At 42.0% G+C, this 23029-nt stretch overlaps 1 protein-coding gene across 1 annotated transcript in view; it reads left to right on the top strand.

Moving 5' to 3' along the window:
- The first annotated feature begins 250 nt into the window (after nucleotides 1-250).
- CTNNAL1 (catenin alpha like 1) overlaps nucleotides 251-23029 on the top strand; it is a 56430-nt gene continuing 33651 nt past the window's right edge. The window contains exons 1-2 of the mRNA XM_027886905.1: nucleotides 251-443; nucleotides 21059-21248. Coding sequence (XP_027742706.1) covers nucleotides 318-443; nucleotides 21059-21248 — 316 coding nt within the window. The 5' untranslated portion in view covers nucleotides 251-317. The remainder of the gene's footprint in view (nucleotides 444-21058; nucleotides 21249-23029) is intronic.

Below are 23029 nucleotides of genomic sequence, written 5' to 3'. Positions count from 1 at the left end.
GGGCACGGGGGTAGGCGGCAACCACCGGGATCCGGCTCCGTGGCGGGGTGGGAAGAGCAGAAGTAGGAGCTGCCTCTTTAAATCCATCCCGTCCCGAGGGGCGTGGAAGGGGCCGCCAAGGGGGGAGTGGGGCGGGGGGGGGTGTGCTGAGCGCGCGCGCGCGGCATCTCCCGGCGCCCCGGCGGGCGGGCAGGGAACAGGAGAGGCGGGGGCGGAGCGGCGCGGAGGGGCGCGGAGGGGAGAGGCGGGAGACAGGTCGGCCGTGCGGGAGCGCGTGTGGCGGCGGCGGGCGGGGGTCCCGGCCCGGCTCCCCCGCTATGGCCACGTCCCCGTGCAGCAGCAGCGGCGTCTCCTCGTCGTCCTCGTCGGGACTGGGCGCGGACGCGGGGCTGGAGATCCGCACGCGCTCCGTGGAGCAGACGCTGGTGCCGCTGGTGTCGCAGGTAGGAATGCCGCCGCCAGACACCTGCACCCCCCATCCCCCGCCCCGCGGCCCCCGAGGAGCGGGCAGCAGCGCTGGGTCCCGCCGGGAGGCTCTGTCCGCCTCCCGCCGCCCGCCCGGGACGGGGCTCGGCCGCCGCCGCCGAAGTTTGCGCGCTCGGGTCGCGGCGCTCCGGAGCCCCTCTGTGTCCGGCGGCGCGGGAGGGGGTGGCTGCTCTGAACCGCTCTCCCTCCCTCCCTCCCGCCCGTCCCGGGGTCCCGGCGGCTGTGGGCGGCTGGCGGAGCGGGGCCGTGCGGGTGATGCCGCTCGCACGTCCGTCCCCAGACAGACTCCGGAGTTCCCCGCAAGGTCGCGGGGAGCGTTGCGTAACGCCGGGCGCTGCGGTGCCGCCGGCGGGGCGAGCCCCGGGACGCCGCGGTGGGTGGCGGGCGGAGGGACTGCCCCGCCGCCCGGGTGCTCCCGGCTTCCCGAGCCTCCCGCCTGGCGGCTGTCCGCGTGGGAGCGCGCTCCTTTCCCCGGAGCTTGGCGCTGGCGAGAGCGCTCGTCTTCCAGGGGCTTCGGCGGAGCTTTGTGTTTTCGCGGTCTGGCTCGAGCGTTGCGTGGATTGGAGCTCTTACCGCGTCGCGGAGTAGCGGCCGATTTTTAAGAAGTTCAGTAATATGCAGACTATGTCTGGGTGACCTTTTAACGTCTCCCTCACAGTGCTAAATGACCCCCCCCCCCCAAAAAAAAAAAAAAAATCGCGCTTGCCAGCGGTCTGCTAAGTAATTGTATGCCAGCCACTTCTACGTTGGTGCGGTTTTTGTTGGGTTTTTTAGTTACAAAGTCGGTGTTTGGCAATATTTAGTTACGAAATTAGCGTTTGACATACTCCATAAAATTTTCTTTCTTGAAAAATAACGTATGAAAACAGCACAGTGTTTGCTGTATGGAGTTTTTGTGCTTTAGGCATTGATCATTAAAGTTAACTAGTAAAAAGCTATCTGTACAAAATCCCTAGGCAATATATAACAACTCTACAAAGATAAGTAGTCCTGGTGAGGTCGCGTTGTGTTTATACCATCATAGCCCATCTGGAAACAAATTGTGGTAAGCCTTCTTTTGCATTTGTACAGCTGGGCTGCAGGAAGGGTTTGTGATTGGTAATTGTGTTTCTGTACTTATCATGGTAATGTATATTTATTTTTCTGTTTGGAGAAATCACAGTCAGTTCCGCAAAGCCTGAACCACTTGTTCCAAGGTAAAGTTAAATAAATATGGAGACCTCTTATAGGAAGCTTAAGAGCAATCAGAAACACCTCCAATTGCAAAAGCTGAATTTAGTTGCAAATGTTAAATTCTTACTTTAACAGATTTAAGTGAAGATCTGCACATTCTTATTTCTCTGGAATACTCTTTAATAACAATAATAGATCTTCTCTGTGGGTTTGTTGGACATGTAATATGGCATGTATAATTTTTCATTGGCCACGAAACCCGTGACAGCATCTTCCAGAGGGGATAAGGAGCTTTCACTTCCCCTGTATGCAGTGAAAGTTGTCTGAGTATTTGTGGACACTCCTATTAAAGGATTCCAGACAATCGTGTTCCCTTGAAGCATGAGCACCGAGCTCTGTTCAGATCCAGGCTGAAGTTGCTGATGGTGTCAGCAGTAGCTCCCTACACTTGATTCCTAAAATGCCACACTTACTGTAGTGGTTTATCAGTTCTGTCTGTATTGTTTCATCTAGATTGTTTAGTAGAGATCTCACTGGCTGGCTTTGTTTGGAAATTTATGCAAAATGGTGTTTATACAATCTCAGAATTTGTTTTTAGATTCTGCATAAGCTCTGTATGGCAGTAACCTTAAGGACTTTGTTTTTTTGCATGTGGAAATTGACTTGCAAAGGGCTTTATTCTTGCTGTGAAATTAACTTCACAGTTTAGCATTTTGTTAAAAGCTGAGAAGTGTGATACTTGTATACTATTGAAAAAAATAGAATGTTGCTACTGCTTTTCAATACTTATTTTAAGCAAAGAGGAAACAAAAGGTGCCCTGTCTGACAAACGCGCATTCAGTCTCTCATGAGGAGCTAACTCTTTTCTTTAAGGAAAAAAATAAAAGCTGCATTGATACTTATTAAATTCATGTACTGTCAAGTACATCGTCCCGATTTTAATATTGTAAACATGGGTTTGACCACTTGTTCTTGGCAAATGCAAGGGTTGTTTTGTTTGATTTTTTTTTTTTAATTCTACTTTGCAGCTGCATTTTTTTTTTTCGTTATAGACTATGTCGTAACAGAGTATATTTGCTACCAGCAATGGTATAAAATTCCTATTTTTTCACCAGGAGAAATTACCTTTGGAGTCTGTTCAGACCCTGATGCGGCCCATTTCTAGAAGTGCCACAAATGACAAAAGAAGGTGACAGATTTAAGCCATGGTATTAAGCATATTTGCTAACACCTCTTCTTCACTATCTACATAGCTGTACCATGAAAGTAATCATTGTACAGTATTTTGCAAAGCATGTGGCATGCAGTTCAGAAAATATGGCTTCTGGGGTCAAACACCACAATTTTCTTTAAAATAAGTAGAATTTTCTTCTCGCAGATAGGTGTCTTTAGTTCAGTGTTCCATGCATAAATAGTATGGCATTCTTCAAAAATCTAGACATTTCCTTCACTGCTGCTACCCATTTCCAGGCTAATTATTTTGGATTTTATGGTTTTTTTATGGAAAGTTTTTGGCAACACAAGTCAGGAAGGGTGTTTGAAGTGGTCAGTGCTGACTCATTTAATAACAAGTCGTTTAAGCAGTTGAGGAAAGGCAAAGGCAGGGAAAAAGCACTTTCCAGGATGTGGTTCCACCAGTGACTTCCGCAGCTGTCCTTATGCACCTGGGTGCTGGTCTAGCAGCAGTTGGGTATCTTCACAGCTGTAGGAGTTTGTCTGCCTAGGTCTGTTCTAAGGAAGCATTTTGGGAAACTGCAGAATAGGATTTTGTCAACCTTCACAATCAGATGCTTGGGAAAAGGAAGAAAGCTTTGAGCTCTTGTCTGTCTGGAGAAGAGAAGACTCTGCAGAGACTTGTAGCAGCCTTCTGGTACCTAAGAAGGACCTACAAGAAAGCTAGAGAGGTACTTTTTTCAAAGGCATGAAGTAATAGGACATGGAGGAATGGCTTTAAGCTGAAAGAAGATATGTTTAGATTAGATGTGGGGAAGAAATTCTTCTCTATGAGGGTGGTGGGACACTGGAACAGGTTGCCCAGAGAAGCTGTGGATGCCCCATCCCTGGAAGTGTCCAAGGCCAGGTTGGCTGGGGCTCTGAGCAACCTGGTCTAGTGGAAGGTGACCCTGCCCTTGGCAGGGTGTGGGTGGAACTAGATGACTTTTAAAGTCCCTTCTGTCCCAAATCATTCTATGCTTCTGTATTCCCAAAAGAAGAAAGTCAGTTTTCATAGCTGAAGGTGACCTATCCTCCAGCAACAAGAGGGCAGACCTATATGATTACAGTCAGCTGCTCAACCTTCAGAAATCCCATTTTGTCATAGGCACTTTGGAGAATGACTGTGTGCCCATATGTTACTGAACATGTTTTCCCAGTTTTCTTGGTATAGGACATCCTGTCCTATACCAAGGTTTTGGAATTGACTTGATTTATATAGTAAAAGCTTTTAAACTTTTGTTTATTTTAAGTACAAAAAGCCCATGGTACCAATGCTTCTGAATTTTGTTGTTGTCATTCTTAGATTCTACATAAGTTAACAGTACATGGTACATGCCTTGACATGGATAAAACAAACCTGTTCTTTACTATGGTATTGTTTCCTTGCTTTCTCTGAAGCTAGCTAAAAAAAATTCCTATTTCAGTAAACGTTATATAACATTGCATAATATTCTGTCAGTATTCTGTTTTTCCAGAAGTTTCTGGAGTTAATTATTAGAGCCCAAAGGACCGACAGCTGATGTTTTCCTACTTATGTGGAAAGCTCACTGAGGCAGTTTTCAGACTGAAGATATAACTTTACAATAGCCATTGTGCATCGAACTAGAGGTCTGTAGATAATCTGTAACCTTTTCTCTGTGTTTTTTTCTGGTCAATTAATCAGGGACTGATATGGGGGACAGTACTGTTTACCATCTTTATTAGTGATCTGAATGGTGGGGTGATGGGCCAGCATGTTCAACAGGCATGTGAACTCCCACACAGTGAGCTGGGGAGTGTCTGATACTGTGGAGGACAGGGTTGATAGACAGAGGCACAAGCTGAAAAGATGATCTGACAGGAAGTTTGCTTATCTCTCCTCCCTCTTTATGATTACCTGTAATAATCCATGTTGCAGTGCAGGTTTCTGTGTAAGTCCATTGGTCACCTGTCTCTATTAAAGTATGCAATCATTTATTTTCTGTTATCCTTCGTCTTTTCATCTTGCTGTCTCCTAATAGGTAAAATACTCATACAAAAGGGCTTCTGTTTCTTTCATAGACTTGCTTAGTGTCCTTTGAAATAGTATGCACTTTATTTCCTAGTTTTCTTTCAGCAGAGTGCCTTCTTATCCATGTGATCAGTGATGTCCACAGAGAAATCTGGTTGTTTTGTGAGGCAGGAATTCCTTTAACAAACATTATGTTGAGTCTTTGTCAATGTCATATTTATTCAGGTCTCCACTACTTCTTCCTAACTTTTTTTATTGTTTTGCCATGTACAAGTGTTGGGCAACCTTCATACCTCAACTGTCGATCTAGTTTTAAGCAGGAGATTGCATGAGGAAGTTGATATAATCCCTTGTATCTTTTAGCCCCTTGAAATCTTCATGAATAACAACTAATGTTGGCAAGTCGTTCCAGTTCATTTTATCTAACACTTTCATGGCCTGTTCTGCAGTCACTTTGATTCCACAGATTCTCCGAGTACATCACCGAGTACCTAGGTACATTCTGGAGTGGAGATCACTTTGCTTTCCTTTGTAGTTGAACCCAATCACAAAGAACTGTTCTTATTTTCAGTCAAAGGAATAGAACAAAAGTGTGGTAAGGAAGTAACTGAGTACATCAGGGTTATAACTCCTGAAGAAATGGACTGTAATAGCTGGTATTTTACTGTATCTTTAGTGGAACTGATATTATTCTCCATGGTACTGAAAAAGCATGAGCTGTCCAAGAGAGAGATTTTAAGAAAAGTGAAAAACTGTAGATATGGAGTTCAGTATGCTACTGTTCCATGACACTGGTCTTAGAATTTTGTCTGTAGGCTAGCAGTGTCTTTGGGGAAGCTGTTTTGTGGATTCATTGACTTGGAAGTCCTCAGATGGCTTCTTCAAATACATCAGTAACAAAAGAAAAACTAAGGATGATGTGGACCTGTTGCTAAATGGAGGGAGGACCCTGCTAACAGAGGACGCAGAGAAGGCAGATTTACTGAACTTCTTGGTTGCATCGGTCTTCACTGACAAGACCAGCCCTCAGGAACCTCAGACCCAGGAGGCCAGGGTAAAGGAATGTTGGAAGGAAGACTTTCCATTGGTCAGGGAGGATTGGGTTAGAGAACACCTAGGTGAACTTGACATCCATAAATTCCGTAAGTCCCTGGGCCCCGACAGGATGCATCCGTGAGTGCTGAGAGAGCTCACAGATGCCATAGCAAGGACACTCATGATCATCTTTGAAAGGTCATAGTGATTAGGAGAGGTGCCTGAGGACTGGAAGAAATCAAATGTCACCCCAGTCTTCACAAAGGGCAAGAAGAGGGACCCAGGGAACTACTGTCCTGTCAACCTCACCCAGCATCACCCTGGGAAGGTGATGGAGTGGCTTGTTCTGGAGACCATTTCTATCCACAAGATAGATGGATGGATGACAAGAAGGTGATCAGGAGTAATCATCTTGGATTCACTAAAGGTAAATCATGCTTAACCCACCTGATTGCCTTCTATGATGAAACAAGTACCTGGATGGAAGAGGGGAGAGCAGTGGATATTGTCTACCTCGATTTCAGCAAGGCTTTCCACACTGTCTCTCGCTACATCCTCGTAGTCAAATTCAGGAAGCGTGGACTGGCTGTGTGGACGGTGAGGCAGATAGACAGTTGGCTGAACGGCAGATTCCAGAGGCTCATGATGAGTGGCACAGGCCCTAGTTGGAGGCCTGTCACTAGGGGTATCCTCCAAGGTACAATACAGGACCCAGTTTTGTTTAACTTACTCATCAGTGACTTGGATGAAGGGCCAGATGCTTCCTCAGCAAGTTTGCTGATGACACAAAACTGGGAGGAGTGACTGATACCCCCGAAGGTTCTGCAGCCCTTCAGAAGGACCTTGACAGGCTGGAGAGATGGGCAGAGAGGAACCTTCTGAAATTCAGCAAAGGCAAATGCAGGGCCCGGCACCTGGGAGGAAATAACCTCATACAGGCTGGGGGCAGACCTGCAGGAAAGCAGCTCTGTGGAGGGGGATCTGGGGGTCCTGGTGGACAACAAGCTGTCCATGAGCCAGCAATGTGCCCTAGGGGCCAAGAAGGCCAGTGGTATCCTGGGGTGGACTAGGAAGAGCATTGCCAGGAGGTTGAGGGAGTTGATCCAATCCCTCCTACTCAGCCTTAGTGAGGCCGCATCTGGAGTGCTGTGTCCAGTTCTGGGCTCCTCAGGACAAGAGAGACATGGGACTCGTGGTGCAGGTGCAGTGGACTGCAATAAAGATGATTAAGGGACTGAAGCATCCCATGTACAAGGACAGGCTGAGGGAACTGGGCCTGTTCAACCTTGAGAAGAGACAGCTGAGAGGCGTCCTCATCAATGTGTACAAATATCTGAAAGGAGGGTGCCAAGAAGACAGAACCAGGCTCTTCTTATCAGTGGGGCCAAGCAATAGGACAAAAGGCAACAGGCAGAAACTGATGCACAGGAAGTTCCACCTGAATATGAAGAGTAACTTCTTTACTGTGTGGGTGGAACAAGTTGCCTAGAGAGGTTGTGGAGTCCTCTGCACTGGAAATATTCAAGAACTGACGACCCAGTTTTGTGCAGCGTGCTCTAGGATGACCCTGCTTTAGCAGGGAGGTTGGACCTGGTGACCCACTGTGGTCCCTCCCAACCTGACCCTTCTGTGATTTTGAGGTGATGGGAAACTACTGGTTGTAACCCAGTAGCAACAGAACTCCGAATAGCAACTAACACTGAGATTTTCAGTTACCTGTAGACATGGACCTTAGTATGCTTCCTTGCAGAAGGATATTTTCTCTGGATGTGTTAAAGGAACTTCACAAGGCTTATTTTGTTTGGGTTGTACATGTGTGGCACTCTTCTAAATAGAAGCATCTCATATACTCTGGACAACATCCATAAAATTAAGAAATATGCGTAGTCCCATTCCCTTCCTCAACTTCAGCATTCAGTCCAAGCTCAGATCCATTTCAACTTATTTGCATTTCCCATGCAGCAGATGCACTGACAGATTTGTTCCAACAAGTCCCTTGGCTGCCTTGTTTCACTGGGTATGTTTTTGGTACCTCTGGGTCTTCCCCTTTCATATGTCTAAGGTGCTAAACGGTTCTTACATTCCTGGCTGTTGCTGCTCCAGTATGGTGCCAGGGCTTGCGTGTTGCCCCTTATGGCTCTTCTTGATGGATGGGAATATCCTTTTTTGGAAGAAGTCAGGTGATCCATATTTGCCTTAAACTCACTCCTTTTCTCTGTGCATCTGAGGCGGGGGGGGGNGGGGGGGGGGGGGGGGGAGAGGAAATCTGAGCACACTCCTTTTAAAATGCTTCTTGGGACCTAGTCTTTGTTTTTTGTTACTTCAAAAATCCTGATACGTTGCAAGCTTTGAGAAGTTACCCCGTTTTCCAGAATTTTCTCCCTTGCAAATTAATTTGGTACTCACTTTAGACTTGAAACTTGGCACCACTGTTGAGTAATAAAATTATGAATTGTGGTGTAGAAGCTTGCGTTATAACTTGCACAGAGCGAAGCAAACCTCCTGCTAAACTCTTCTTAGTTTACATCCTGTACTGTGGAGAAACTGCCATGGATGCAGAGTCCTGTGCTCTGACAGCTGTGAGTCTGGAAGCATATGGTATGCTGCCTGGGCACAGAGTTGCACCTCGTTACTTTCAATTAGTCACTGACTCACTGCCCCTTTCCCTGTAGTTCCATAGGTATTGTAGGTTAAGTTGTGAGCTTCTGGTTTGTGTTAAGCATCTTCCACTCCATACAAGTTCTTTTTCTGGTAGCAGCTCAGCTGATACTCAGCCTACACTTGGTGCTCTGTGCCCCTAGAGTAGCCTAATTCTTTCTCTTGGATTTATGCAGAAAAATTACTCTTAAACGATTTTCATCTGGATGTAGAAAAGGTGATTATTTCAGTAAAAGTATCAAATAGTTTTGAATTGACAGCTTTTAGTCATTGGGGCTAGGTTGTTATGAAAAGTGAAAGAAATACACAGTCATGTACAGTTGTGGTCTTTAAGGTATGCTGTGGAGGCCAGGAGTACCACAGAATAGACTAAAGAGGTAAATTAAAATATTGTGAAAATTTTGTTACATTAATAATTAATGATATTACTATCACTAATGATATTCTGCTTTACGAAGAAAATTACACTTGAACATTTTATCACACGAGCAACAGCACTATCATGAAACAGCTGTGGTTTCAGGTTTCTTTTCTGTGAACCCTTGCATAGTGAAATTGGCTTTAAGTTAAGCTTGGCTATTGCTTTATAAAGTTCTGTACCTTAGTGATAAATGAGTCAGACTAGCATTTCAAGTAGCTGAAGGAAGATGCTTTTTACTGACATAGCTGAAAATCAATTGCTCTTTTTCAATGGAATCTTACCTTTCATATTTCTGAGATCTGATTAATGACTTTTCTACAGATTAAACAAATTTTTGTAGTTCTCCATTAGAATGACTATTAAATCAAAACTGCCTCTCTGTGATCCTGCACAAGAAGAATTAGAGCAGCTTTCTTGCTATTCAGCATTGTTAACAGATGGTTTTAGACAGATTAGGTAGGGAAATCCCCAAAGGATGATTTATGAATTAATGATTGCAAACAACTCTGATTATAGTTTAGTAAAACTGCTGTATGGTACTATGAGCCTATGGCTTTCTGCATGGATTTATTTTACATTTCTTAATTCATTGACAAAGTGTAACCCTTGCTAGCTAGAACTTTAAGTTCTTTTTTTTCCTCATTGAGTTATATTGCATTCCATTAATAGCCTTCTTTAAAGCTAATGATGTCAGTGAGCAGTGATATGGATTCTAGCGCCAACCTATTACTAATTCATCTACTTTAGATACTGAATGGGTTTTTTTTTCTTTTATGCATAAGATAAATTCTCACATGGTAAGATAACTCCTAAACATCAGTTACAGCAGTAATGTAGGAGCAAAGCCTAAAGTTCTTTCAGATGTATATGGAAAAATAAAAAATATTATACTGTTGCTTTTGTCTTAGAGAAACATGTTTGTATCAAGCAGAATGAGTATAACCATTTAGAACCACACCAATCCTGTATTTTCAAATAACAATAAAGCAAAATTGTTCTGTAATAACATAATCTTGTAAACATGGGTTTTGTGATGGTTATTTTTGTTTGTTTATTCACAGGTGTGAAAATGGTTTAGAAGTAGAAGGGTAATACTGTTCATTGTTGGAAGTGCTTACCATGTAGGAGTTAGACTGGTGTATGGAGCGCTCCCTTTTAGTTATCAAAGATTTTGTATTGTATCTCCATGTTACATTTAAGTGTTCTTAAATTTTCCAACTGAATGAATTTTTGTTGTCCTTGAGCTAGTCAATGAAGCAACCAAAAAAAAAAATACAGGCACTTTAATATAAATAAGGTGATAGTTCCTGGATTATATGAAGGTTTCGTTTTGCACTCGTGTAGGTGGATAGCGGTAGGATTTGCATAGCCTTTTCCATAGCATGCTATAGTTCTCTTCTAATCTCTAGAGCAAGTATGTGCTTTTCAAAATGGAATACCAGGTGTTGCTCTGAATTGAAGTGGTACACCAAAATGCTGCTAAGGAAGCCTTCTCTGAAAAAGGCTGTAGGAACCCTCCTGGCTGGCAACATTCCATGCAAGGTGGATTGAATGGCTGGTATTCATGCCATGGAAGCTGCCTGTTTATGGAACTAACAAGCAACTTTTGCTGCATCTTCAGGAGCCGATCCTCTTTTGAATAGAAAGAATTCTCAATTGGTGATACTAATATGTTGTCTGTACTACATTCTTTATTACAATGTCTGAATTTTTAGTTCCACGACGGTGGCTTTTTTTGGAAAAAGCAGCTCAGAGCATTGTTTGCACAAGTAGTAGATGGTTAGGTACATTAACAAAGGCAAGTTACAGAGAAAAGCCACTTTTAACATTTGCCAGTCCCTGGTTTTGAGGTTACTTGACTGTGTTAGTAAATTGAGTTATTTCTCAGACACGCATCTCTCTGGTGGTGAAAACATGCCTGCATTTGTTCTGACCACATTTAAAAGTGTACTTTAAACAATGAACTTCACTCTCAGTTGGGTTTTCTTAGGATTGATTGAGCCCAGGATTTCTACACGCAGAATGAAAAAAGATAATAGCTTTGTTTATGAAATCTACCCTTTTAGGTAAGGAGTTAGTGAACTGGAGGGTAACAGGAGCGGGATGAAAATGTACTGCCTTGTGCGCCTCAAAACCCAATTATTTGGTCATTTAGCTGATGTTCACCCAAGACAGCAGTTGAGTTAGCCAATTTTACTTCTGCCTGCATTTTATTATAGGTAAACACATATTTTCTGATGTTCCATGTACTTGTTGATGTGTGTATTATATAATCAGAAGAGGTTAAATTGACTTCCAGTTTGAAAAGCTGTTTTTGCCAACTTGCGTCAAGTTGCCCAAAGGTGCAAATTTTGGTGCAAATTTCAGTTTGTGAAATTCCATACATCTGTATAAAAAGAGAAGAAAGCTTGATCTTAAATTGTCTGAAAATTAAGGTCTTTATGATGGTCACTAATTTCTGTAGACATTCTGAAGGTACCTTTGTGCAGGGGAAGATAGGGCAGTAGTTCCTCTGACTTGGAAGGCATGTGGCAGTAAGAGTAAACAAGGTAGCTTTGATCAGTGGTCAAGCCTCACTTAGCATTTTCCAGTGATCATTTTCTTCTCTTCCATGTGTGGAAAAAAGAGGGCAGGATAGCAGCAGTGCAGGTCAGTTTTTGTGTACTTTTCTGCTTCACCTCTGCAGATCAGTGGGGATTCCTGATTTTAAGAAGTCTGTGAAAGGTGAACATTAAAAAGAAAGCATATTTTTCCTCTTCAGGAGTGTTGCTTCAGTAACATTGCTAAACTAATTCAATCTTCCACATAATATCTAAGAAGGCTGCAAGAATAGTGAGAGCTGCATTCATTCCTTTTTTTGGGGGGGTTTTGTTCTTGTTTTTTATTTCTCCCAAGTTCCTTTTCACAAAAACTTGCAAAAAGAAAGAATTGGAAATAATTTAATCCCACTGAAGAAAAAAATTCCTAAAGTTTTGCTTTGAGAAAAGAACACCCCAAACCAAATCAAAACCCCAAGCAAGCAAACAAAACTCAAAAAAAAAAAAAAAAATCACTCAAATCCCCAAACCCAAAATAACCCACACTCAAGGAAATAAATTGATGTCATCAAAATACTACGCCTCATTTGAAAAAGTTCATCTGTATCACATTTTGGATAATCATTTTCTCAGTGGTGCAGTTTGGATCTTGAAATTTAAAGGCCCTTCGTCTTCTAGGAATGCATTCAGCACAAAGAAGGGGTATTCACTACTATAGTATACTCTTGCTGTGAGCTGAGTCTTTTGATCTCTTAAAAATTCCAAGAATGTCTAACAAGTACATAGTGATGGTACTAATAGTCTGAGGTGTGTATTTCAGTTTGAAGTTGTGTACTCTTCTCCTTCTTGAAGAACTTTAAAAAGAGTGGGTTTTGAAGGAGATAAACAGGACTGTTTTCACGCTTTCCAGATAATATTTCCTTTTGTTGAAGCTGTTGTGCTTGTGAGAAGTACATAATTAAATGTTGTAGTGTTTTAAAATTAATAAATAATTTTATAATAAATGCACAATTTGCAGTTCACCAAAAATTCTGGTTACAACTGCAGTATGGCTAATACCACATTTGCTTGTTTCACTCCCACGATTTTTTTAGGCAAGTAGGTAAGTTGGTTGCTATCAGATATAAAACATTAGGTCAGGCATACCAGATACCAGACCTGATTTGATAGTGCTGCTCTTGTGTTGCTAGACAGCTTCTACTTGTCACTGCAGGTCCTGGGTTGTTCCTTCACCTTTTCAGAGGTGGCTTACCAGCTTGTTAGACACTGCATGTGAAAGTTAGCCTGAGGCTCCGCTAAGCGTGTCAGCGTTTGCCCACAGATAAGTGAACCAGCTTACAGGTTGTTAAAGTTGTTTATTTAATTTGCTTCCCTGAAGGCTTTTATGAAGAATGTGTATAAAACCAATGAGAAGGTATTCTAAAGAGCTTTCAGGTAAGGGTACAACTAGAATAGGCTCAATGCAACAATTTTAACAGTACTCAGGAGTCTTGGACATGGGGCATATTTGTACTGCCCTTCTAGACACCAGTGCATAGGCACTACAAGGAGAACACCTAAATGGGGTAGCTGGATCACACCACTTGCTGGAAGCTGGTTTTTTATGCAAGTGTTGACTCAGGGTCCTGAACGATGTGTTGAGGACTGTGTGACTTCTGCAAGAAGAGTTTGGTTGCCCCTTTGAATAATAACATATTCAGTTGTTCATAAAGCAGTGGCAACTGTCTCAAATAATGTTTTCAGGATACATCCAGTATGGGTTCTTAGAGTTAACTAGTGCATTAGTAATCAATGCAGTTAAATTCTATTTTGTTTAGTCTTTTCCAACCTTCTAAAACTTTAAAAATTGAGTTTCTACAAAGTTCATTTGTGCAATTTTTCTACAAAATGAAAAGAGATAAGACTTTCCAATTTTAAAAACTCAAACGTTAACTAAATTTCTGAAACATATTTTATTGCTTGAAATAATGGAAATCTTAAGCATTTTCTACTAATGCCTGGACAGGCATCTAATCTTAACAGAGTTCTGATTTCTAGGACAGGTAAGCAGGTAGTCCTTGTTCACTTCTCAAGATCCCTGAGGCTCGTCTTGTGATGAGAAGTCTGTGTGACAGTTCTGCTTGTAGCCCTTATGGACAGGATGTCAAATGCCAGCTGCTGCCTCTCTGCTCTCTCGCATGCATGGCTGTGTTCTGTAGCAGGTGTGGATTTTGGAACAACATGTGCTGCTCTCAGGCTAATGAGTCTGAAGACCTGGTTGTCCTTAAGTAGTATGCAAAAGCTAATGAAAGACAGTACTTAAATTTTAATATTACAAGTTCACTTCTGCCTTCAGTCTCAAGATGAACTAATGAAAGTGCAGGCTGTGTGGGAAAGGCTTTTTGACCAAGATTTTTATATGCCCTATCAAATGCAACCAAATTTACCATACGGCACTCTTCTATTGTAGAAACTACCTGAAAGGTGGTCATAGCAAGGAGGGGGTCGGTCTCTTCTCCCAGGCAAGTAGTGACAAGGAAAGGAGACATAGTCCTAAGACTTGCCAGGGGAGGTTAGATTGGACATTAGGAATAATTTCTTCACAGAGAGGGTGATAAGATACTGTAGTGGACTGCCCAGAGAGGTGGTGGGATCACCATCCCTAGAGGTGTTTAAGGAAAGACTGGACATGGCCCTTAGTGACATGGTCCAGTTGACATGGTAGTGCTCAATCATAGGTTGGACTCAACAATCTCAAATGTCTCTTTCAACCTGACTGATTCTGTGATTCTTCCCAAGTATGTAGTGCTACTGCATTTTCTTAGCAAAAGCTTTCCGTTCTCGGTATTACATTTTTTTTCAGACAAGAATTTTCTACTGTTGTGAAGTTAATGGAAGGTAGAAAGCAGAGAATACACAAAATGAAATAAGAGCTGTTACTCTCAGGCTGTTAATCCTCATTGCATAGAGATAACATCTTGGTTTTTTTCTATCAGGAAAGCTGATTAATATGAGTGTATTGGGCTTTTGTGACAAAGTTCTGATGACAGGGGATGCTACAGGGATGGCTTCTCCAAGGAGCTGCCAAAAGCTTCCTCTACGACTGACAGAAAATGCCAGCTGTCCCCAAGATGGACCTGCCACTGACCAAGGCCCAGCCCATCAGCAGTGGTAGTAGTGTTTCTGTGATAACTTATTTAAGAAGGGGAAAAAATGCTGTGCAGAAGTAGTTGAGGCCAGATTAGGGAGGCATGAGAATATATGAGACGAACAGCTCCACAGATGCCAAGGTCAGCAAACAAGCCAGGGGAGTAGGTGCTCCAGGCATTGGAGCAGAGATTCCTCTGCAGCCTGTGGTGAAGACCATGGTGAGGCAGCTGTGCCCCTGCAGCCCATGAAGGACCCCACGCTGGAGCAGGTGGATGCCCAAAGGAGCATATGGAGGAAGCATACGGAGAAAGGAGCAGGTTCAATGACATTACACTGCCGGGCACTTATGCTGGAGCAGTCTGTTCCTGAAGGACTGCAGCAGTGGGAGGGATCCATGCTGGAGCAGTTTGTGAAGAACTGTAGCCTGTGGGAAGGACTCATGTTGGGGAAGTTCATGGAGGACTGTCTCCTGTGGGAGAGACCCCACGCTGGAGCAGGGGAAGGAGACCTCTTTCTGAGGATGAAGCAGCAACAGAAACAATGTTTGATGAACTGACCATAGCCTGCATTCCCCATCTCCCTGCACTGCTGGGGGAGAGTGGGTAGAGAACTGGGAATGAAGTTAAGCCTGGGAAGGAGGGAGGGGTGGGGGGAAGGTGTTCTTGTGATTTGTTTTACTTCTCATTATCCTGTTCTGATTTGATTGGTAATAAATTCAGTTAATATCCCCAAGTGAGGCTGTTTTTTGCCCACAAGGGTAACTGGTGAGCGATCTCTTCCTGTCCTTGCCTCAGCCCACAAGCCTTTCATTTTATTTTCTCTCTCCTGTGCAGCTGAGGAGGGGAGTGATAGAGCGGCTTTGGTGGGTACCTGGCAGTCACACAGGATCAACCCACCACATAAGAGGTAGTAACAAATACTGCTCCTTAGAGTCTAAATTATCCTTTGTATAATGCGGGCACTTTCCTAGGGAAGGAGATGGATAGGGTATCTTCCAACGCAGCTTCTTAGTTTAACTCTTATGTTTGTAGCAGAGGCTGTGAAATAGCTACATTTCCTCTGGTTTTATTTACAGATGTCTATAAATACTTCCTGAAACCCAGTCTCTTAAGTATCACTTAATTCTGTCATGCAAGACTTAATTACACTGACAATAAATAGACATTAGAATATTTTTAGCTAAGCATGCTGTCATGATGCTTCCTGTGCATGAGCATATAACGACTTCAGTGTTAGTATCTGAAGGCCCTTAAAGAGATCTGAAAACAGCTGCTCAAAAACTGCCACAACTGAACTTGTTTCCTTAAAGATGAAGTATATCGTGATACATTATGACTGTACATGTTAGTTTTGGTAAAGTAATTGGGAAAAGGCCATTATTTTTCTGTGGCTTCTTGTAAAAAGTGACAAAAGATTGTAACGCCAATTTCTTGAGACTGCACACTCCTTAAATTGCTTGTCTCAAATCTCGGATAAGCATTCCATGGCAGCAGTGTAAGAGCTCACATTAAACAGAGGGTGAGTACCATCAAAAGGAGTGTTTCCTTTCTGGGACCCGATCAGTAAATCCTTAAGTAAACAGCATGTAACGTATTACTCCTGTTCAAAGAGACTTGCAGGTAATTTTTTTCAGCAGTTAACTCCTGTCCAAATACCACAGATGTTGGTCACTGGGTAATACATGATCAGAATACAACAGATTAAATATTTGGGAGGTACTAAGCTTAAAGAAGGGCTTAGGTGATGTTCTGGGACTTGAAGTGGTTTCCTTAATTTAAAAAAAAAAAAAAATAAAGAAGCACAACAATAACAGTTCTGGTCTGGTTGCAACTGGATGGGCTGCTGGGGAAAAGCAATTTCTTGTAATCTGAAATATCTTAAATGCTGCACATTTTACTAGTTCACTTTTTTATAGGTTCTTAGGGTTTCTTTGGAGGTAGATGATTGTTGGGGAGAAAGTTCCTTGTTAGGTTTCTTGTGGGTCTTTGCTTTTCTCCATTTAACCTGTCTAATTTAACCTAGTTTTAAATGTTTATAAGTCAGGAGCAAAAACTTTATCCTTCATTGTAGAAATCTAGCTTATTTGCCTTTTAATGCTCATTGTTGTGTTTTATCCTGAGGCAAGAGTAGTATTGTGTGCCTCTACCCAACAACCCTTCAGTTTCAGTGCCTAGGGTATTTTTTTTTTTTTTTACTATGGTCTGAACTGCTAAATAATCTTTGTGCTGCTTATTAGCATCTCAAGTTCGTTCAGTTTGTCACTTAACATGCTAGTGAAATTCCTCTCCTTACTCAGTTAAGATCTTGCTTGTTAGCTTTTTAACTGATCGTTAATTACGTGCTTGAATAAGCCTTGAAAACAATATGAAACTGCAGTTGCTATTGCCTCTGCTTTTCTAAAACTTTATTTGAAATGGAGGACATAGCTAGAAATACACCTGTCACTCTTAACACTTCATGATAGAAAGAGTAAGATACTTCTCAGAATTGCACGTTCTCCTTGTTTGCATAGCAGTGTTTACTGCAGGTGGCAGGTTATGAGAAGCCCATCTGTGTCTGAATAGCTTTTCTTGTGCCTTTGACGTTATTAAGCATTTTACATTTGGTTTATGTCTAACTCATGATTCTAGAACCAAAACCAACCCTTTTTACTTTAGCTGATTTATATTTTATATCTTTCTCTGTCTCTTTCATCATGACCTACCTATTCCTATTTCAGGGCTGTTTGTTACTTTTTTATAGTAGACATCCTATGCAAATCTAATATCAGTACAGGCTGCATTTGCTACATAATGTTGATGACACCTGAAAGTGGTGTTACATGAAGCTGTGATATGTTTCAAACTTCTTGACAAACTTCTGTTTTAGTTTTTTCACCATGGTTGTTTTTAGCTGGTAATCCATAGTTTTTGACTTTTCTTAAAAAAAAGAGAGAGCTCAACAAACTTCCCTCCATGCCAATGTTGTGGTAGTTACAGTAGTAGCCCTAAGTTAGCCAGTCAGAGAAGAAATTATATTATCCATCTAAGAATCCATTATTCCAGGAGGTATTTGCAAAGGCTCAGCTGCTGTGTATAACCATAGGCATCCAAGCACAGTTTAATTTGTGTATACAAGCTACTCCAGTGAGTGTCTAAAGTAGGTCAGAGAATCACAGGCTGGTTTGGGTTAAAAGGGACCTTTCCAGGCTATCTGTTTCTACCCCCCAGCCATGGGTAGGGATACCTTCCACTAGACTAGGTTGCTCAAAGCGTCATCAAAGCCCCAGATTGTTCAAAGCACCTAGCCTTGAACTCTTACGATGGTGGGGCATTCACAAGTCAGGGAAGCCTCACTACTTCTGTTGTAAAAAATTTCCTCTTTAGGTCCAGTCTAAAACCACCCTCTTTTAATTTAAAACCATTGACCTTTCTACTGTCACTATAGGCCTTGATAAAATGTCTTTCTTCATCGTTATTCTAAGCCTCCTTTATGTATTGAAAGGGCACTATAAGGTCTCCCTGGACTCTTTTCCGGGCTGAACGATCCCAGCTCACTCAGCCTGTCTTCGTAGGAGAGGTGTTCTGTCCCCCTGATCATCTTCATTGCTCTCCTCTAGACTCACTTCAGCAGGTCCAACTCCTTCTTATGTTGGGGACCTCAGAGCTGGATGCAGCACTCCAGGTGAGGTCTCACCAGAGTGAAGGAGAGGAGGAGCATCAATCCCTTGACCTGCAGGCCACACATTTTTTGATGCAGCCCAGGATGCAGTTGGCTCGTGGACTGCGAGCATGTCAGCTCACATCCAGTATTTCAAGCACCAGTACCCCAGTCATTTTCTGGGATTGTTCTCAATCTGTTCATCCTCCAGCCTGCATTGATACTGGGGATTGTCCCAGCCCCAGTGCAGGACCATGCATTTGGCCTTGCTGAACTTCATGAGATTAATATGACACTGGTGATGGACCTGTCAAAACAGCTCCTGATTCTTGCTTAACCTTATGGGAAGGTGGGGGTGGGGGAGAGAGGGTATGCGTTTGGTTTTTCTCCTTCAAAACTGATGATGCCCTCTGAAGAGGGTGGTAAAGAAATAGTAGAAATGTAAAAGGCACTCATGTTTCTGGAAGTGTTTTGTAAGATTTTAATAAAGCAGTTTAAGCTGTGGCATCTTCATGATTTTTGTTATTTGCATACCTCTGCAGTCACATAGGAATTAAAATAAATGCCCTTGGTGATTGTAAGAGACAGTGGGATTCCTTTCACGCTGCAGTGTGATTTGCATATGCATTTTTGTCAGGGTTATGCAGAACATGTTTAAACTTTTACTGGCGGAAAATGCTGTGGGAGGTAAACTTGCAGCCAGTATGTAAATTTGCAGTTTGTCTTAGGCCAGTGTTATTTTGTATACACTTATGAGAAGTCAGTAACTCTATGAATGTAATATTAACCCAGTATTGGATTGCTGTTTGCTTAAAAAGCAGTTGAGGAAAGAAAGTTGTGACCCTCTATGAAATTGGTTTTCCTCAACGTTTGGACCAATGCTCTCAGTAGGCTTGCTGGCCATGCCTAATCAAGAATTCACCAGCTGAGATTGTTAGATTTTGGGTATTTGTTAATTTAGTATACCTGAAGCATGTACTATGCGAGAATTCTGGAGAGCCGCACAGTGCAGCTGGTTGTATTACCAATTTCATATTGATCTGAATTTCCACTGAAGTGGTGGTAATTGTGTGTTTTGAGGAATGTCATTCCTCCCCTCAAATGAACCTAAATTATTTGCTCAGTAAACAATAGTAATAAAAGTAATAAGACTGTTTTCATCATCATAAGATCTTTTCATTGGAAGCGCATCTGGAGTTCATAGGCTTTGGGGTTGAAATTTGATGACTTCTTACAAGGGGACTCTTACACGGACAGATTTGTTGTATGAATTACAGTAAGTGGCTTTCCTTTAGACCTTGTGGCTTAGGTACAAGTTGGAAAAATAGGGCATATATAAGGCGGCAGTGGACAGACTAAGCATTTCTGTACTGATATTTTGTACGAGAACAAAATACTTTTCCGTTCTCATAGCAGTTCTTCCATAGGACAGCACTGTTCTTTTTTTCCATCCTCTCTCCTTCAGTGTGCAAAGCACTCTATGAAGTATTGACATGTTCCTTTGCAAAGAGTTTAATACTGGACACTTGGCTGAACCAACTCTTGGCCTTCAAAACTAGCCTCAGAAAGGTATTAAAAAACACCTTTTTTTTTCCCTTAGAAAGACAACTCAGTGACATCTGAAGGGTAAGCCTTGGTCACTGATCACATCATGAAGCAGAACAGTTCCTACAATGCTTCCTACTATGTCCTTGGATCTCATGTGAGCATTATAGGTACAGCTTGTATGCTCTTCTCCAACCATAGTCTTGACTAGTGGGAGAATGTATGAGTGAATGATGGTTTGTGGGTTTTTTTTTTGGTTTTTTTTTGGAGGAGCGGCAAAGACATTTGTGATTAGGCTGATGTAGCTGAGGTGTTCAGACACTTAAGAAATTCATGTATTTCTGAGATTCTGTCAGCAAACATCCTTGAGTGCCTGGGAATTTGGCTTACAGTAGAGTTCTGTGGGCATTTTAAAACCACACTGCTGCTGAAAGGAGCACTTCTGCCCATCTTTCTCCAGTCTGTGCCTTTTCCCTTTTGCCACCTGAAGTATTCATGGAGCTATGCAGTGAAGTGGACTGGAAACCTGATTATGGGAAAAACTAAATTAACAAGCATCACCTTCTCCACCATTCAGGTTTAACCCACATCAGATAAATTAATTGCAAACATGACAGTGGAAGGCAAGGACAGGCAGGACTCTCTTTTTTGGGCTTTTATGGTGATTTAGGATGTTTGAAACTACACAGTTTAACTTCTGTCCTGCTCCTCACAAGAGAACAGTTGTCGCACCAAAAACAGCTGATCTCTGGTCCGTGTGGTCCAAGAGGGAACGTATAACATGATGGAGTGGGCAGAAAAGCTAAGCCAGGAGTTCAGAATAGGAATGTCCTCACAAATTGTTTTACTGATAATTTGCATCTAAATGTCAATATTTTTCTAAATTCTAGAAACATGTGCAATTGAGTTCAAGTTACAAGTACGGTGGATACTTTAATGGGGAAAGGACCGTGTCTGTAGTGTGAAAGGCTTTTCAGACCCCAGGGAGCTTATTTTAATACTGCAAACAGGAGGGAAGAAAGTAAAAATTCTTCAGTTCATTTGAGATAAACTGAGATCACAGCAAATGAGCAACCTTTTTTATTCTCTGAGAAGTTAAATGATACTTCATGACTCAACGCTAAATGTTCTTACTGAAGTATGCTAAAAATCAATTACAGAGTTCAGTTCAAAACTTGCCTTTAATGGTGAAGTTAAAATTTTCTAATAAATAACTCTTCTTGTTTGCAGATAACTACTCTTATTAATCATAAGGATAAACCAAAGCGTTCAGACAAGACTCTGCAAGCAATTCAGCGAGTGGGCCAAGCAGTTAACCTGGCAGTTGGAAGATTTGTTACAGTGGGTGAAGCCATAGCCAACGAAAACCATGAATTGAAAGAGGAAATGAGTGTTGCTTGCATTGAGGCAAGGAGAGCAGGTATGTAGTTACTCATAAAATTGTACTAGTGCCATTTTTGGCACACTATTTTTAGTGTCAGGAATAACGTAAGAACTTTATTATTTAACTGCTTCACCCTCTTCTGCTGGTTCATTCAAGGCCTGATCTGTTACCTGATTTTGTCACTTACTTAAATTACTGTCATCTTATGAACAGGGAATAAAATTGTGTGTTGGCTCTGATTTTTATAGGATCATTTGCCACAAGGAATTACCTGACTGCTCCTTTATTTTACGATGTTATTAAAGACAAAGAGCAGAGTGTTGGGAATACAACTTTACAGTTTATTCCTACCAAGCTAAAACAGTGGAGTATTTAAAATTGAGTGTTACGCTATTGAGGTCACTGCATTCTAAATCTGAATGTCTGAATGAAGGTCAGTGTCAACCCATATTTCATCAGGACTCAGTAAGATGACTCACATCAGTCATCTGATGACTCTCCACAGTGGAATGAAAATCATATTGTGTTTGCCTTTTTGCTGGATTCAAGTTTTGTTGCAAACTTGCTATGTGTGTGAACTGAATGTAAAGTAGGGATAATTGAGTTGCTTGCTGTCACCCTCCTTTTCACAGAAGCCTCTGTCTAGGCAAATAGGGGGTTATGTTCTCTGATAACATAAGAGAATGTCAGTGTTGTGCTAGAAACTACTTTCCTGGATATTAAGTACTAATTTGTATGATATTTCAGTGACTCTCAGTAAATCTTACATCTCCAGTGCAGCCTTCAAGACTACTTCTAGTAGAATGTTCCTTTTGTTGTTAGCGGGGTGAGGTTTTGGTTTTTCTTTCAAATACCTTTGGATCATAGGAAGTTCTACTTGAAGCTTTCCCAGTTGGAGCAGGTGGATGTGGCTACAAGTGTGTGATAGACTTCCTGCTTACTGTGGCTTCAGGGAGACAATCTTGAGCTTCTGGATGTGGAGGCAAATAAATGACCCTTCAACACTAATGTCTTGATGACTGCAGAAAGGAGCAGTACTCTACTCGAAGACAGGGATTACTGTACTTAAAACCATTCTGTTAAGTTAAATAGTGGACTTGTGGGTGGGTGTTCGTTTTTTATCTTTTAAATAATCTCAGAATCCTGAAAAGCCTGTCTTTTGCTGTCCTAACTGTTGTATTTCTTGCCGATTCACTGCACTGGCCTCAGACTTTGGGGATGCAGGTCATACTATTATTTGTGATTAAAAGAAAAAAAAAAGCTTGGAAATTGGGCATGGTACTGTAAGAAATCCTCTGAAAATCCCTCAACAATGAGCCACAATGTCTAGAAACATGCTGACAATGAATGATTGTTCTTGTGATTTGAAGGACTATTCTGGATAAACTTTAGACTGAAAATTCCTAGTCGCTCCAGTAAACTTGGCCGCAAACAGAAATGTCCTAATTTAAAAACATTCCAGCTGTTATGTGAAGCATGTGTTTTCTCTTCAGAGATCCAAGTAAAGTGCTGACAAGCCAAAATTGCAGAAGTTCACATCGATAATCTCAGATGCTAGAAGAGCCGTGCAGTCTGAATGTTTCTTGACTTGCCATTTATGCTGTAACAAAGTGTTTTTTCTTCCTACCAGTGTATCCAGGAGGATCTCAGAATCTAAAAATAGTCTGCGGTATTTTATCTCAACAAAAGGCTATAGTTTTTTACATTGTAAGTTTTATTTCCTGTTACGCAATAATGTGCCTCAGTCTAGAGGGCTGAAGATATGGATTGTTTACATTTCTGTCAAGCCTCACATTTACCTTGGCATGGGCCAGTTT

Source organism: Empidonax traillii, unplaced genomic scaffold (assembly GCF_003031625.1).
Source record: "Empidonax traillii isolate 1590-97213 ecotype Southwest subspecies unplaced genomic scaffold, ASM303162v1 scaffold196:size3368384, whole genome shotgun sequence".
Classification (NCBI taxonomy): domain Eukaryota; kingdom Metazoa; phylum Chordata; class Aves; order Passeriformes; family Tyrannidae; genus Empidonax; species Empidonax traillii.
This window is presented reverse-complemented; position numbering and strand designations above follow the sequence as displayed.